At 38.9% G+C, this 18,457-nt stretch overlaps 2 protein-coding genes across 8 annotated transcripts in view; both read left to right on the forward strand.

The window, feature by feature from the left end:
* The window catches only part of LOC127503500 (uncharacterized protein K02A2.6-like), a 362,965-nt gene that overhangs the window by 315,483 nt on the left and 29,025 nt on the right, over nt 1–18,457 (forward strand). The window lies entirely within an intron of this gene.
* Nucleotides 1–18,457, forward strand: part of dis3l2 (DIS3 like 3'-5' exoribonuclease 2) — a 132,679-nt gene that overhangs the window by 26,627 nt on the left and 87,595 nt on the right. For all 6 annotated transcript variants that reach the window (XR_007927082.1, XR_007927084.1, XR_007927083.1 and 3 more), the window contains exons 9-11: nt 11–184; nt 8,674–8,753; nt 8,863–8,975. Coding sequence is in view for 3 of the 6 variants with exons in the window: in XM_051877131.1 (XP_051733091.1) it covers nt 11–184; nt 8,674–8,753; nt 8,863–8,975 (367 nt within the window). In the remaining 3 variants the exon portion in view is untranslated. The remainder of the gene's footprint in view (nt 1–10; nt 185–8,673; nt 8,754–8,862; nt 8,976–18,457) is intronic.

The raw sequence follows: 18,457 nt of genomic DNA on the forward strand, positions 1-18,457 counted from the left end.
CTGTTTTAAGGCGGCTTGCAAAAACATTAGGGCAAGCAGGTGAAATAGAGGCGGAAACAGAAGGCATCCTGACTGAATATGATGTTGACTTCTCAGAGTTTTCAGAGGATGTCTTTAATTGTCTTCCCCAAAATCTGCCCTGGAGCATTCCTGATCATGAGCTCTCTAAAAGAAGAGATCTCAGGTAACCTCCTACCTTGTCCCTGCTCTGCAAGGCTCCATATTTGATCTATTCATTTTTCATGTATCATGTTATTTGTAGGCAAGTCCATTTGAAATTTAATTAGGGGCCAAGCACAGAAGGTGTGAAGGCACCTATTGTAATCGTTAGTTTTCTTATTAGGGGTTCAAGCACAAAATGCTAAAACCCTATTGTAATTGTTAGGATTTTTATTATTATTATTATTATTATTATTATTAGGGGTTCAAGCACGAAGTGCTGAAACCCTATTGTAATTGTTAGGATTTTTATTAGGGGCCAAGCACCGAAGGTGCGGAGGCACCTATTGTATCTGTTGGTGTTTTTTTGTTTTTTTTTAATTTTTTTATTAGGGGCCAAGCACCGAAGGTGCGGAGGCACCTATTGAAATCGTTAGATTTCTTGTTATTAGGGGCCAAGCACCAAAGGTGCTTAGGCACCTATTGTATCTGTTGGCGTTCTTTTTTGTTTTTTATTATTAGGGGCCAAGCACCGAAGGTGCGTAGGCACCTATTGTATCCGTTGGCATTCTTATTATTAGGGGTTCAAGCACGAAGTGCTGAAAACCTATTGTAATTGCTCAGATTTTTATTCTTTTTCTTCTTCCCTAAAACTGATCGGGCAGCCCAAACCGTAAGGCCTAGAGACTTGAAACTTTGTCAGATGGTAATAGTCTTGCTCGCTACTCAGATACCCGGACTCGTCAAAATCGGTCAATAGGTGGCGCTACAGCAATCAAATGCTCGAAATGGTTCATAACTCCTAGACTTTTTGTCCCAGACTCAAGTGTCTTATATCATTGGAAAGCTGAGTCCGTGATGAAGAAAATGTATATCTCCGATTTCATTTCCGCCTAGAAAAATTTTCCGCCATTTTGAATTTTGTCCAAAACCTACTTTTGCGAACTAGTCATAGATTTTTTTGCCCGATTGGAACCAAACCAGTGCAGAAATGTTCTCTGGAGTCTGAATATCAACAATTATCAAAAAAAAGTTGAAATTTTAATTTACAGTCGCTAAGAGGTGTAAAAATCTCCGTAATGGGAGGAGCCACTTTTACTAAAATGGCTATAACTCAAGAACAAAATGAGATATTTGCACCACACTCGGTACACATGTGTAGGGGCACAATCTTTGGTCACGATAAAAAAATCGCATCGATTGTACACTAGGTGGCGCTATAACAAGAAAAAAACATGAAAACGGCTATAACCATCTGACTGTTAGTCCGATTGAGTTGAAATTTGGCATGCAGTGTCTTGGTCCAAGGGGGCATGATAGTCTATGAGGACAATGGCGTATCTCAAAAAACATGGCCGCCATCGGCCAATGAAGTTTGAGTACCTATTAGACAAGGTTAACGGAGGCCGATCGGAACGAAACTCGGTGGGCATGTTCGACTCGTGGTCCTAGAGGTCTGTAAGAATTTTGAAAGAAATCGGCCACAAGTTGGCGCTAACGAGTTTTACGCCTCTGTAATCACGTGGTGTTTCACAAATCCACACAATATGCATATAATTTGATAGATCTCCTCATTCTGAACAACTTTGCCTCAAGAACCAATGCTGTCAATCAAATCGTTCATTAAATATTCATGATTATGTGAAAAACCTACTTTTGTGAACTAGTCCTAGGTTTTTCACCTGATCGGAACAAAACCAGTGCAGGACAATTCTCTGGACTCTCTAGATCAATAATTATCAAAAAAGTTGAACTTTGTCATTTGGGTCGCTATAACAGGGTCATTCATCTGAATAAAACCAATGCAGTAGAATTATCTGGACTCTGTTGTTTAATAATGATCAAAAAAAAGTTTAACTTTTGCATTAGCGGATATAAAAGGGTCATTTCAAAATGTGGCCTTGACCAAGTGTCACCTAAAGTCAGATATCTCTTTGAGGAATGCTCAGATCTTTCTGAAAATAAGCGGCTCTAAACAAGCAATTTCATGGAGATCGGGACAATAGCTACCTCTGATAGTTAAAAAGGTGTTGAATGACAATGTTCTTATGTTTGTAATGGCAATTTCCTGAAATTGTCATTTGCCATCAGATGGCAGTAGAAGGCCACTAATATAGATCAAGATTTCAAGATTTTAAGGTTTTGTCATTTAATATCCCTTTTAAACTAAATAAATCCTTATAATATCATTACAGATCACATTTTGTCAAGGTTTACCACTTCATTTGTTCATTTGACGTATGTTTTTGCAGTAATATAACATTACAATTACATTGAGACTTGAAAATGATTTTTAAAGGGGAAACCTGGAATAAGCATTTTCTTACCTCATTATTGATTTCAAATATCCATATCTGCAACAAAATGTGTGTGTGTGTGTAAGCACGTTTTAATTAATGTAGTGAACATGGAAAATGTACTTGAAACGCAAAACAGATACTGTTTTGACACAGAATGAAAGTGAGCCAGTAAGTGGTGTGTGTTTGTGTATGTGTAAGCATGCGTATTATTGTTTAAGCCTTTTCTTTCTCTTTCTCTGTGTTTGGTTTAGCATATATCATAGCTGTTCATCTGTGATTTAAGTGGTGACATGCTTGCTAAATAAAGCTTAATATCTTTTTACGCATATGTGTTTATTAAAGACCTTAAAGGCTTGAACCCTGGTAAATGCTGCTTGCAGCTTTAATTAGGGGCCAAGCACCGAAGGTGCGTAGGCACCTATTGTATCCGTTGGCGTTCTTTTTAGGGGTTCAAGCACGAAGTGCTGAAACCCTATTGTAAGGATTTTTATTATAATTTTTCTTCTGCCGTCAAACGCATCGTGCAGCCCAAACCATAAGGCCTAGAGACTTGAAACTTTGTCAAATGATAGTACAAAAATCGAGGAGAGGTTGACAAAGTATGACCCAAATCGGCCAATAGGTGGCGCTACAGCGATCAAAAGCGCGAAATGGCTCATAACTCCTAAACTGTTTGTCACAGACTCAAGTGTCTTCTATCATTGAGTCCTTGACGAACAAAACGTATATCTCAGATTTCATTTCCGGTATGCAAATTTTTCCGCCATTTTGAATTTTGTCCAAAACCTACTTTTGCGAACTAGTCCTAGGTTTTTCGCACGATCGAAACCAAACCAGTGCAGAAATGTTCTCTGGAGTCTGAATATCAAAAGTTATCAAAAAAAAGTTGAATTTTGATTCACGGTCACTAGGTGGTGTAAAAATCTCTGTAATGGGAGGAGCCACTTTTACTAAAATGGCTATAACTCGAGAATGAAATTAGATATTTGCACCAAACTTGGTACACATGTGTATGGGCTCAATCTTTGGTCACGATAAAAAAAATCGCATCGATTGGACACTAGGTGGTGCAATAACTTGAAAAAAACATGAAAACAGCTGTAACTATGCAACCGTTAGTCCGATTGACTTGAAATTTGGCATGTAGCGTCTTGGTCCAAGAGGGCATGATAGTCTATGAGGACATTGGCGTATCTCAAAAAACATGGCCGCCATCGGCCAATGAAATTTGAGCACCTATTAGATAAGGTTAACGGAGGCCAATCGGAACGAAACTCGGTGGGCATGTTCGACTCATGGTCGTAGAGGTCTGTAAGAATTTTGAAAGAAATCGGCCACAAGTTGGCGTTAACGAGTTTTACGCCTCAGTAATCACGTGGTGTTTCAAAGATCCACACAATATGCATATCATTTGATAGATCTCCTCATGCTTAACAACTTTGCCTCAAGAACCAATGCTGTCAATCAAATCGTTCATTAATTATTCGCAAATATGTCAAAAACCTACTTTTGCGAACTAGTCCTTGGTTTTTCGCCTGATCGGAATGAAACCAGTGTAGGACAATTCTATGGACTGTCAATATCAATAATTATCAAAAAAAAAAGTTGAACTTTACCCTTTGGGTCGCTATATCTGGGTCATTTAGAAAATGGGCGTGGCTAAATATACCCAAAAGCCTAAATGAAAACTCAGAACTTCACGAAAATAGGTGAGCTCATGTAGCATATGACTCTAAAGAAGCACACCAATTTTTGTGTAGATCGGACTATAGGTGTCGTTATAATTGTGAAAAAACTTTAAAAAACGTATGTTTTTAATGGTTTTAGATGAAAATATATATATAACTTTGGATGTAGTCGACTTATTTTCACGGGAGTCATGTCTTTGGACTCCTGAATCCTTGCCGAATCCAACGATACCAAACGATACCAACGATACCAACGATAGGTTTTGCCTTATGGTTTGTGCTACGTTGTGATTTAGTGCTTAAAAAAGTTTTGCGAATATCTTCGAAACCGTTAGTCTGATCGAGACGAAACCAGCGTAGGAAACATGGAACCTAAGTTGGTTTACTAAATGTTAAAGCCTAAATGTCAAAATTTTGATAGGAAATGGCAAAAAAATCCAATCAAAGTCTTTCATGGGTCATTTTTTATGCTCTCATCTATATAAGTGTCTATAACTTCAAAACGAAATGAGATATTTTCACCAAAATTGGCACACTTATGTATGAACACACTCTGAGGACACCCCCCAAAAAATGGTGGAGGTCAGGCAATAGATGGCGCTATAACTGTCAAAAAACCTTTAAAAACCATATTTTGCCCCTGTAAATTGCCTGCAACTGTCATTTTGTGTCACCAGATGGCAGTAGAAGACCACTAATATAGTTCAAGCTTTCAAGTGGTCAAGGTTTTGTCATTTTAAATCCCTTTTAAACTACATAAATTCTTATAATAACATTACAAATCACATTTTGTCAAGGTTTACCACTTCATTTGTTCATTTGTTGTATGTTTTTGCAATAATATAACATTACAATTACATTTAGACGTAAAAATTATGTTATTTAAAGGGGAAACCTGGAATAAGCATTTTCTTACCTAATCATTGATCTCAAATATCCATATATGCAACAAAATTTGTGTGTAAGCATATTAAATTAATGTAGTTAACATGGAAAATATACTTGACACAGAACAAAGAACACTTAATGAAAGTGAGCCAATAAGTGGTTCTCTGCTGACACCTGCTGTTTAAAAATCATTTTGTCATAATACTTACTAATATGTTCTATAATTCATATTTAGACTATATAAAATCACTATTTTAACATTTACTATCACTTTTTTGGTAAAATCCATCACTTCAGCTCCTTTCGAGTATTAGTTTTGACGGTTGTGCCACATGAGTAAAATGAAACCTGAAAATGGTGTTATACTGAGATTTACAGAAAACATTGTTGCCCATCATGTATTTAAATACTGAATCTACAAGAAAATATGTGTGTCTGTGTGTGTGTAAGCATGCTTAGTATGTATCAAGTATCATTGTGTAAGTCTTTTCTTTCTCTGTGTTTAAGCACATTGCGTAGATGTTCCTTCTATGAATTAAGTGGTAACATGCTTGCTAAATGAAACTTAATATCTTCTTATGCATATGTGCTTAAAGGCCTTAAATACTTGAACCCCGGTAAATGCTGCTTGCAGCTTTAATTTTTTTTTAATTAGGGGCCAAGCACCGAAGGTGCGTAGGAACCTATTGTATCCATTGGCGTTCTTTTTTTATTCTTCTTCTTCTTCTTCTTCCGCTCTTGAAGTCTATGGCAGCCCATAGAACCGCTTGCGGGAAAGTTGTGAAATTTGGCACACAGTTAGATGACAGTCTGACCTTTATCCATTGCAAATTTGGAGTCTCTATCTCAATCCCTCTAGCGCCACCAGCTGTCCAAAGTTGCACTCATGTTTGTATTAATAACTTTTGAACCGTAAGGGTTAGAAACAAAATTTTTCCCTCTGATTCCTTGGGTCAAGATGAATCGTTTGCACCCTATGATGTCATTTTCCGTCATGAAAATTTTTCCGCCATTTTGAATTTTCTGAAAAACCTACTTTTTCAAACTCCTCCTAGGCCGTTACTCCGATTTTCACGAAGATCTCCACAACGATTTATTGTATTCTTACCCAACTTGGTACATGTCATCACAAGCATGACCTGGTTTCGAGACATCGCCACCTTGTGGTCAAATGTTGTAATAACATTTATTAAAAATGCTAATTTCTTTATGTAAATGTGGCCTATTGTAATGAGACTTGTTTTATTAGGTTCCGTGGGTCATGCTGAGAACATTGATGCCAATTTTACAATAGTCAGCCAAACTTCCTGTCCGCCATTTTGATTTTCTTTAAAACCTACTTTTTCAAACTGCTCTTAGACCATTCATCCAATTTTCACCAAAATCAAATCGTATCATCTTCAGACCATGTCGAATTAAAGATATGGATTTCGTGTTGATAGACGAAACCGTATTCAGATACCACAGCGAAGAATTAGAGTCTTGATGCCCAAATGACTCTTGAGGCTGTATCTCTGCAATGCTTTGACATATTGACACCAAACTTCGTGATTGTCATTGTCAACTCACTCTGACCATACCGCATGAATTTGGTCACAGCGCCACCTATTGGTGGAAAGTGATAAACCAGTAAATCTTTATTATTGACTCTATTGTTGATTTTTCAGCTCTTTTGCCTAAAATGATCTTAATAGGTCTTTAATTGCTCACTGTTGCAGTTGGTCTGATGCTTGGCCCCGTAAATGCTGCTTCTTCATGAAAAATTTTCCGCCATTTTGAATATTCTTAAAAACGTACTTTTTCCAACTCCTCCTAGGCCGTTACTCCGATTTTCACGAAAATTGAACCAGATCATCTTCAGACCATGTCAACAACAAAAAGTTATGGAATTCAAGTTGATTTCTCAAACCGTTTTCAAAAAACACACAAACGAATTTTACATAGTTCTTGCGAAAATAGACATAAGGCTGTGTCGTATTCAGACCAATCTTGGTACGTTATCACAAGCATGTCCTGAAGCAACATGCAGCGTTTCGGCGCAGTGCCACCTACTGGTCTGGAGATAACAAAAATGGCTATTTTTGCTTATAAATTCTGATGGGTTTGTCCAAAAATCATAAATTTGGTCTTGTTGGATTCGGGGCATCATGCCGAGTCGAATGATATCCAATTTTCCCATATCGGCCATTTAGAATTTTGTGCTAAAATGCTGTATTTTACAAACGCATTAGCGTATCGTTACGAAACCCTGTATGGGTCATCAGGACAATGTCCTGAAGGAGCCTGAGACGTTTCGGACCAGTGCCACCTAGTGGAGATTTTTTTTTTTTCATATGCTTATAACTTTTAATCTGGTTGACTTATTTTCACAGGACTCACATTCTAAGACTCCTGAATCCTTGCCGAGTCCAACGATACCAAACATGCTAGGTTTCGACTTACGGTTTGTGCGGCGTGATGATTTAGCGCTAAAAAAACGATTGCGAATATCTTCGAAACCGTTAGTCCGATCGAGACGAAACCAGCGTAGGAAACACGGAACCTAAGTTGGTTAACTATATGAATTGGTCCAAATGTCAAAATTTTGATAGGAAGTGGCAAAAAAATCAAAACAAAGTCTTCCATGGGTCATTTTTTTTTATCTCATACATATAGATGTCTATAACTCCAAAACGAAATGAGATATTTGCACCAAATTTCACACACACATGTATGGCGTCACCCTGAAGACACATTAAAAATTGGTGGGATTGTGCGTCTTGGTGGAGCTATAATTGAACAAAACATGAAATTTACATTAACTACAATACAGTATTATGATATAAGATGCTATATTATGTGAATGCATTGATGTACCATTACGAAACTCAGGATGTGTCATCGGCACCATGCTCTGAAGGTACACAATAGGTTTTGAGATAGCGCCTCCTTGTGGTCAAATTTTATAATGAAATTTAAAAAAAAAAAAAATGCTAATAGCTTTATATAAATGTCGCCTATTGTAATGAGACTGGTCTTATTAGATTCCGTGGGTCATGCCGAGAACATTGATGCCAATTTTGCCATAATCAGCCAAACTTCCTGTCAGTCATTTTGATTTTCTTTAAAAACATACTTTTTCTAACTACTCCTAGACCGTTGGTCCAATTTTCACCAAAATCGAATCGTATCATCTTCAGACCATGCTGGTGAAATGTTATGGATTTCGAGTTGATAGATGAAACTGTATTCATTTACCATAGCAACAAATTAGAGGCTTAATGCCAAAATGACTCTTGAGGCTGTATCTCTGCAATACTTTCACATATTGACACCAAACTTTGCGAGTGTCAGCGTCACCTCACTTTGACCATACCGCATTAATTTGGTCACAGCGCCACCTATTGGTCAAAAGTGATGAACCAGTAAATCTTTATTATTGACTGTATTTGTGATTTTTCAGCTCTTTTGCCTAAAATAATCTTAATAGGTCTTTAATTGCTCACTGTTGCAGTTGGTCTGATGCTCCCAGCAATGTTGGCTGGCTTCTTGTTCCTCTTTTGTGCTTGGCCCCGTAATTGCTGCTTGCAGCTATATTTTTAATTAAAATTTTAATTATTTGATTCTGATTTTTGGTTTAATTTTAATTTATCTTTAAGAAAAGAATGCATATTTACCATCGACCCAGCTACAGCCAGAGATCTGGATGATGCACTGTCCTGCAAACAACTCTCGGATGGTATGTATGCTGCCTTTGACATTGAATCTCATTTAAAAAGTTTATTACCCTTATAAAAATTAAACTATTTATGATACAAATACAAGTTTTCTTTCCTCTTCTCATGTAGGCAATTTTGAAGTTGGTGTTCATATAGCTGATGTGAGTTACTTCGTGGAGGAAGGAAATGCCTTGGATCAAATTGCTGGCCAAAGAGCCACGAGTGTTTATCTAGTCCAAAAGGTACAATTTGATTTAGGTACAATTTGATTTAAATCTCTTAAAATTCTTGCAGCAATGTTGCAGTGTAGAAGCAATGGTAATTTTTAGGGGTGTAACTATTCACTTGTTTTCTCAGTGCATCGATTACATATACAGACAATACATATTCATTGATCTTGAAACTTGGGTTTTTGAATCGTGAATCAATTATTTGAGTCAATAATCAATTTAAAATGCTAAGAATTGAATGAATCACTTTTCGATAGCGATTCAATGCTTTAAAATATATACAGTAAGCCTTACATTTTTTAATGCGGAAATTATTGGAGACGTTGTGTGATGTCGTTCACGTCCTCACAGCTCTCCCTCACAGATACGCGCTGCACTGTTCCCTTTCGAAAGGGAACTCTACACTGCGTTGAAACACACATGGGGAATGCCTCCGCGTGAACCGGTGTCTGAAAACAATATCAACTCACGACAATCCTATTGGCCGGAGACAGCCTATGACGTCATAATAGCGTGACCCGGAAGTATATAAGGAGCGCCTAGAGGACCAGTCAGTATCTTTTCGACTGTTCTGTTTGAAACGATATCAAACCGATATTAAGGTAAGACAATTTATGTCTGACAAACATTTCAGGAAGTGTGTACATCCGTGTCCTAAAGTGTTGACATCTGATCACACACATAACTTATAACGTTGTCTTTTATGAGAACAAAAGAGCATGTACAGGCAGTTCTTGAGGGATCTGTCTGTTTGTTATTGGAGTGTGTTTTACTTGTAAAATGCTCCACTCTCTTCTGGTCTTTTCCTCGAAAGGAGAAGGACTGGCAGCTGCACCTAATGGTTCGGGTCTTACTCTTGCTGAAGCAGAGTAGAGACTAGATCATGGGGTTCTCAGCTGAAGCTTGTTGAAGAGTTGAAGGGGTGAAATTCCCTGCGACCTTCGACGGCTGACGGAAGAGAGCTGTGTGATTATGATGATGTGTTGTCTATGATATCATTAGATTCAGCAGCAGTTGCTCTTCTTGTTCTAAGCCAAACAAGAGAGAAGGAGATGGCTGATGAGGATGATGGTGGTGAGCCTCCTGAATCCTCAAAGCCACCCTGCCCCCGCGTATTTACAGCTGTTTGAGATTATGGAACGTGCCTCTGGCAGACTGCAGCTGCCATTGGAGCAGGTTAAGAAAGAAACCACTTGCGGATTGTTTGTCAAACGGTTCCTTTTTTGCCATAATCCTCCAGCTACCATAAGCTTTCCGTTCCTTCTTGACCTTCATACTGAGATCGAGAAGGCATGGAAGGACCTGTATTCAGCTCGCATTCATCAACATCAGCAGGTTAATTCGCTGGTGTTGACGGAGTGAGTATGAGTACGCGTCGATGCCTCCTACTGACGAGATGGGTTAAACTATCTCGTGATATAGGTAGGCTCCAACGCTCTATATGCGGCAGCAGGTCAGGCGGGTGTTGCTTTACACACAATGTCTGTTTGTAAGCATATCAGTTAGACCTGCTGAAATTGGCTTGGTAGGTCTCTTTATATTTATATTTTTAATCGGTTTCCTGTATAGGATGCGGACTAAGGGCCTTGAAGTTCCATTAGGTTGGCTGTAACAATATATTATTAGAGTATTACTTTGTTTGTCCCCTTTTTGGATGTGTTCATAAGTATTCAGATGTCGGCATTAACTAAGCCGCACTGTTAGCCACCTTTTGGTTAATTAGCTTTCTCCTCTGGTAAATGCTAGAGATTTGAGATTAGTTTCCACTAACTTCAGATAGATCTATGTTTAGCGTCGGCCTTACAGGCCGCCTGACATTGTATGCTTGGGTTGAGCTCTGCTCCTCTGAGCTTTACTAGAAATTTAGTATTCTCAGAGTTTGCCTCCTCTCAGTTGAGAGTTGTTGGTAGAGGCTGTTGTTTCTTAGCCCCAGGCAGATCTATGCTTATGTATTGGCCTTATAGGCCCACAGCTATAGCTGGCCTAGGCTAGAACTAGGGTTTAGGTGGTCTGCTAAGTCTCCCTGGTGCCGTTGTCTCAGCCGGTGTAGGCCCTTTTCACTATGTGAATAGAAACTTTGTTGTTGTGGCCCTGCTCCCCCAGAACTATCTAGTGGTACTTTTTACTTCATTTTTTTCCCCTGAACCCCTTGAACTATGTTCAAGCTTGAGTGATATGGTTGTAGCTTTTTAATGAAAGCTCCTGTTCCCTAGGGTTCAGTACAGATTGTATCTGTTTTTGGTGAGAATTTCTGATGTGTACCCACCCTGTAATTTTCAGGGTTGGATTAATAGTACTCCCTTGTTGTTCAAGGTTATTGTTCTTTAATATGTTAGTTCTGGTTCCTGCCCTACACTTTGTGAGCTCAGTAACTCTAATACTGCCACAGGCTAGCACCCGTGTGTTCTGGAGTAGTAGGCCTGACTTTGGCCTCCTTTAGTGTATGGTGACGTAGTTTGTACTCCCCTTGCTGTAAAGGTAAAAAGTGTTTTTACTGAGTATATTGCCTGTATAAACTCAGGTTGAGTTTAATAAAGTTAACCTCACTACATAGTTTGGTTTTCATATATGGCTCCCTTAGAGCTTGAACACTGCCACAAGCAGACACTCGTGTTGTTGAAGTAGAAGGCTCCGTTTGGGCCTCCTTCAGAGCACAATAGCTTGTTGTATTACAAGGCTTGTTGGTAGATGTTTCAGTTAGAGTTCGCTCACTTGGAAACTAGCACTGCCACAGGTTGACGCCTGTGTCATTCTGAAGTCGCAGGTCCTGTTTGGACCTCCCTCAGAGCATGATGCCGTAAGTTTGTACTCCTCTTGCTTAAAGAGTAAAAAGTGTTTTTACTGAGTACATTGCCTGGTGGAATGTGTGGATAAAATTCAAGCTCAGGTTGAGCTAAACTAGTTAACCTCACTGGATGGTTTAGTTCTCAGATTTGGCTCCCTTAGGGCTTAGACACTGCCACTAGCTGATGCCACGTGTCTTTCTGGAGTCGCAGGCCCTGTTTGGGCCTCCTTCAGAGCATGATGGCATGAGTTTGTACTCCTATTGCTTAAAGAGTAAAAAGTGTTTTTACTGAGTACACTGCCAGTTGGAAGGTGTGCTCAGGTTGAGCTAAACTAGTCAACCTCACTGGATAGTTAGTTCTCAGATTTGGCTCCCTCAGAGCATAGACACTGCCACTAGCTGACGCCCGTGTCATTCTGAAGTCGCAGGTCCTTTTTGGACCTCCTCTAGAGCACAATGGCGTAAGTTTTACTTCTCTTGCTTAAAGAGTAAAAAGTGTTTTATACCGAGTACACTGCTTGTTGGAATTTGTTGAGGTAAACTGTAATATATGGGCACTCTACAGTCTTATCTGCTAGTTAAACTCGGTTCATTCTGAGCGAGTTCCATGTTTGTAGGATTTTGCTTATCAGCAAGGAAGCTTTCTAGGTGTGTGGCCTTCACAGGCCACCCTTTAAGCTTTTCCCTCCCACATCTGGGTGTTCTTTAAGCAGATTGAGCATGTAGTTTCACATGTTGGCCTTTCGCAAGGCTGCTGTTAGGTATTTCTACACAATGTAGAATTTGTGTCATGTTGCAGGCCCCTCTGGGGCCTCCATGATTCTGTGCCTACAGTAGGGTTTATCTGTTAGGTTGAGCTCTGTACTCCCCTCGTTTGAGGGTTGTCCTGCGTAGTACTTAGCTCCCTAAGCTGGTTAGTGGTTGAAGGCCTCCCTATTGAGGATCAGCCCCCAGGCTAGTAAATGTACTCCCCTTTTTGGGGTCCTTTAGAGTGCACAGCCTCCTCAGTGCAAATAATCACGCGCTGAGTAGATCCTAGGATTGAGCAGAGTGTTACTCTCCTCATTGGTAAGGGTAAAAAGCGCTAAGCTGTGTCCTGCTCTCCGGGATGCCCGTCTCTACGCTCTGGTCTGAGTTGGTTACTGCCTCTTTGCAGTCACTCTTACTGGATATCTTCTCTGAAGAATGTGATTTGAGACTCTGTGATCAGACAGGTTGTTGGCCAAGACTAGGTTTCTGTAAGAGTAGACCAGGTCGGCCTCCCTGGTGGCAATCAGGGTCGAGTACGTTCCCCTGACAAGTGACTGGCTAGGGTTCCCTCGGGCCCCCTGGCCACATTCCCTTAAAGGTACCCTCTTTTCTTCGGAAAGAAGTTTGGTTCCAGAAGCCTTTGAGCGCCCTTGGTAGGCCTTCTGCGGAAGGCCTCTTTGAGGCTTATAGCTTGGGCTGTTGGCCATTGGGAATGCTGTCACTGACAGCCTATGTATGACCCGTAGAGGGAGTGGTTCTGGCATTTCAGTTGAAGCTGCTAGTTCTGACGTTTGTCTAGCCATTTTTGGCATGCACTCCCCTCAAGCATGGCGGCGTGGGTATATCATTCCCCATATGCGTTTCAACGCAGTGTAGAGTTCCCTTTCGAAAGGGAACGTCTCAGGTTACGTATGTAACCATGGTTCCCTGAGAACAGGGAACGAGACACTGCATTTCCTAGCCATGCATCGGGGCTGCCTGCTGAACAGTCCCTTCAGATGATAAGGTACTGACTGGTTCTCTAGGTGCTCCTTATATACTTCCGGGTCGCACTATGATGATGTCATAGGCTGTCGCTGGCCAATAGGATTGTCGTGAGTTGATACTGTTTTCAGACACTGATTCAAGCGGAGGCGTTCCCCATATGCGTTTCAACGCAGTGTCTCGTTCCCTGTTCTCAGGGAACCATGGTTACATACGTAACCTGAGACGTTTACTGCCTTTCACTGGATTGCGCTTGCCCTCTGTCTTTCTCTCGTTGACAGTTTGGGAGCAGCCCATGTTTGATCTCTCCTCAGCATGGCCATACCATTTACATTAACTGAGCAGTTGAAGTAAAACCCCACTTATTCAAGGATGCACATTTATTGCGACGGAGCAAAAACATAACGTGTCTAAAAAACACATGCGCACAGTTCCATTGAACGATTAATGAAATTTAACTTGATGCCATTTAACTGAATGTACAAAGCAAACTGTTTGCTGAAATAACCACAATATTAACAACAACACTGAAATAAGAGCGTGTGGTTTGTGTCAATCAGATGCGCATGAAAGTTGCATTTGTTACTATAGCAACAGTAGACACCTGGTGCGTTTTCTTTAGAATCATCATTGGCCAGTAAAAAGGAAAAGTTAAAAACTGTAGTATTTTATTTAAAATGAAAATAAGATGAAGAACCTCACATCATGCGGGGGAGTGTTATAAACTGGTAATTGAACGCTCAATTATAGGTCTTGTAATTGAGCTTTCAATTACCAGTGAAGACATGAGCCAGAGAAAGAGAACATAGAGGGCTATTGTTTACTATTCAGTGAAGAAAAGTTATTTTAGGATTAGTTTGGAAAGTGCATGATATTTTAGGGTAGTCTGTCCATGGAAGCATTGTATGTTTAATGTATATAGAACACTGTAATAAGTTTGTGTAGCCTATACATTAACACTATCCTACACAATAGTTAATATGAACTAACAATAATTTTAAAGCCTCTTTATGTAAATTTCTACATATACTAATTTTTGTAGGCTATTAAAATAAAGGATGTATCCTCATTAAGAACTAACATGAACTAACATTTAACAGTTGACAAAAGCTTTTCCAAAAAATTTTCCCGTTCTATTCCAATTGCAATTGTGGTAAACACGTTGTAAATGTAAAACAAATAACTTATTTGTTAAATATCTTTGCAGAAAATATGCATTAAATATGAAGGCAAATGTTGTACAAACTTATCTTCAACATATCCTATATACTCAGAAATAATATAAATAAGAAAAATGCTAAATATTTCTTAGCCAAAAAGTAATAGCAATAAATACACCAGTAATAGGCTATTAACAGCAAATGCTTTGTAAAAACAGAAAATAACAGCACCTTTCAGCCTCTCACCATCATGCAAACATATAATATCAAACATACAGTAGATGTTCTTTACAGTTTTTGCATTCCATTGCGCTATTTTTCCTATTGTTTTTATGTTTGGCGGACGTGTTTAGTTGTTGCACTCGTGTCTCGTGTCTTTTCCAGCATCTCACCCATGAAACAGGATTCTAAAAAAGCGGTGGTCAAGTTAAAAAAAAAAAAAGTTCAACTCTCGTTTAATAACTGTTTTTGTTCCCCCATTCCACTTCCCTGCATCTCGTTTTTTTATAACTCATTCTGAGTAAACAGCCGCTTGAGACTAGCAATGTGTTCTACATTCATAGAGCGTCACATGAGAGCAGTTAATCAGGCGCGCCATCATGTGGTCGGATCATTTTCTTCTCTTAACTGTTATCATTGCTGTGTTGTCAACATGTCTAATTGTAAGGTTTGCTAACATTTTTATTCAAAAATGTGATTTCTCAATTTAAAAATAATAAATTCGAGGCAAAACATTATATTTAAATTAATCAGAAAAATCACCCAGCCTTATGCTCAGCTTGTCAGTGAAGCATGGATCTGTAAACAGTAGGAAATGCTGCTCCTTCTGAAAGCCAGAGGGCGCTTTCACGCAGAAACTCCAAATATGCCCTGCAGAAGTAAGATAACTTAAGTCGTTCCAGGAAATTTCTGTGGGCATCATACTATAGTTGTAGCTTAATAAACAGAAGATTGAAACTCTTTGATTGATTAAACATGACTAATAAACACACAGTTATGACAATGGTTTATCTTAGTTCTTCAAGCCTTAGGCATTTTCATGACAATAAAGTATATCTATAATGTAAAGCCAATCGACATGGCCTTAGAGTACTATAAAATATGTTGTTTGCCTTATTCTGTGTAAGAAGCCACATCATATCACAGAAGGATGTTATTTCAAATACTCAACTGACATTATGAAGTGAGTTTGGAGTAAAAACATGTTATTAAATGTTGTCTTTTGTTGGACAAGAGGTTCATAAATGGTTCTCGTGTTTGGAAAGATGTTTGACGTGTTGCTATCTACCCAAAGATTCACAGCCCTAGTAATTTTAGATATTAAACTTTGCTGTAGGCACCAGCATTTAAATATTTGATGGAATTACATTTTTTTTGGAAATGGACCTTAAACTGTAATTTGAAGTACGAGAGCTGTGATGTGTTATCACCATGTTTGGAGGAAAACATACAACAAATATTAATACTGTTAGTGCTATAATGTATAAACTTCACAAATTAATTACAATTTAAAAAATATACATTATGGTATTTTTTTTGATGGGAAAATGTGCTAAATTGTTATAAATAATTTCACAGTGCAATCAAATCTTTTTGTCCTAAATATAGGACTGATTTTATTTATCCATCCATTTATTTTCCAAACCTTTTGTCCAACTGTATGTAGGGTCGTGACTGCCAGTCAATTTATTAATGCGTAATATAATTGAATTCTTTTTTTATTTGGGGTGAAACATCCACGCAGACATACTGATAGGCTTTGTGAGATTTGCTCAGGTGCTTTTATTCAACGCGACATATAGTTAACAACCTGAGGCTACATCTTACTGAGGAATTCAGTGATGATCTAGCGGGGCTCAAATCCACACCCTTTTACCACTAGGCCACAGCACTTTCACATTTTTTGCTCTGTCTGCATGACACATTGTTCTCAATGTTCAATTAAGTTCTTTGTCTTTGCATGTAAATTTTGGTTCATAATTGGGTTCATTTTTTCTGCTTCTTGATATGTAAACACATTCCACCTTGTGTTTTGCAACCTCGTTGGTCTGCTGCCTCATCTCCGGGAGTACATAAATCTTTTCTTCCAGTCTACAAATGATGGCTACACTTTGATTTATTGTTGACTATTTTAAGCTAGTGTTGTTTACAAAATAAAGGGATTCTTGAATGAGATCACGACAGCAATAATTCTTCAGACAAGTTAAATATTAGAAGTTTACAAAGGTGATTCCACACCGAAAACAAAGCTTAGGGCAAGTTAGTTTAAGTGATCTCAATTAAAATGTGCTTTTGTTTGATGTGAAAGGCGGTTTAATTATGGTGTTCATGCCACTGTAATTATCACAGTTTAGGTTGGGACATTAGGTAGATTCACCCTACAAGGTGAAATGTCCCTTTAATTTTATTTTGTGTACATGTGACATGTATTTTGTACATGTGTGATCATTACTAAGAGGTGTAAAGCATTCATTTCAAAGTCTATTTCACAAGATATATTCCATTATGGGTTTTCCCTAGTTTTACAAATGAACCGAATGTATAGCTGCCAACCTATAATTCTAGTAGTTCCTTGAATTGTTTTCATGCCCTTTGTTTCAACTTGTTCTGCAAATTAGCAAAATATTTACAACGTTTCTAATCATATAACAGGGTTATACTAACAAGCATCTAGTTTATGTAACTGGAACTATGTCATATTTCAAGATGATATGTGGGTGCATCACGAAATCTCTTGGTCATATTTTACCCTAAATTAAAAAAATATTTTTTTGGAAATGTTAACCTCTCACCCCCTCATTTGTTTCTCCACTAAAAGTAAGTAATTTATGCAAAATTTCATCCAATTAATTTGTCATTTAGGGTATGCTCAAAGCATGCATCTTTTTATCCACAGGTACTTGTGGTGATTGGTGATATTAGTGAAGGTTTCGTTCACTGTTAAAATTTTGACTGTTTCTGATATCATATAGCCATTTTGCGTAACCAGGATGAAGTATACTTGCTTTAAAGCAAGGAGGAGTCTTTATCACCAATTTTCTGTGGGGGCAGTCATGGCCTAATGGTTAGCGTGTCCGACGGGTAACCCAAAGGTTGCTGGTTCAATTCCAGTACTGGCAGGAAACAACTGAGGTGCGCTTGAGTCAAGTCAAGTCAAGTCACCTTTATTTATATAGCGCTTTTTACAATGTAGATTGTGTCAAAGCAGCTTTACATTGATAACTGGTACATTGTTTGGCTGCACAGCAGCTCTTAAAGAATAGTGTCAATGCAGGCAGATCAAAGCACTGTTGAATATCAAATGTCAAGTCAAGTGTCCCCAACTAAGCAAGCCAGAGGCGACAGCGGCAAGGAACCCAAACTCCATCAGGTGACATCAGGTGGCAGACAAGTGGCAAATTGGTGTTAAAATGGAGAAAAAAACCTTGGGAGAAACCAGGCTTAGTCGGGGTGCCAGTTCTCCTCTGGCCAACAGTGCTTTGTTACAATTCAGGTTGCTATCATAAGTCCAATAGGATCGCAACATTAAAAGTATTTATTTCAGTTCCATCCTATTGAGGATCACGCCGGTATGGACGGTTGTTGAGGAACTGTGTCGTGGCTGTCGTGTCGATGAGGCCCTTACAGTGGATGATCTAGTTGACTCAATCTCTGCTGATCCGTCAGGGCTGCGTTGTGGTCGTGTCAAGGTGCAGGTCCTTGGTCTCACCTGGATACAGCCCGGATCCGGTTGACTACGGTGAACCTCGGGATAAACAGATATTAGTAATATTAGCGTAGATGCCATTCTTCTTCTGATGTAACGAGTACATCAG

Source organism: Ctenopharyngodon idella, chromosome 2 (genome assembly GCF_019924925.1).
Source record: "Ctenopharyngodon idella isolate HZGC_01 chromosome 2, HZGC01, whole genome shotgun sequence".
NCBI classification, from domain to species: domain Eukaryota; kingdom Metazoa; phylum Chordata; class Actinopteri; order Cypriniformes; family Xenocyprididae; genus Ctenopharyngodon; species Ctenopharyngodon idella.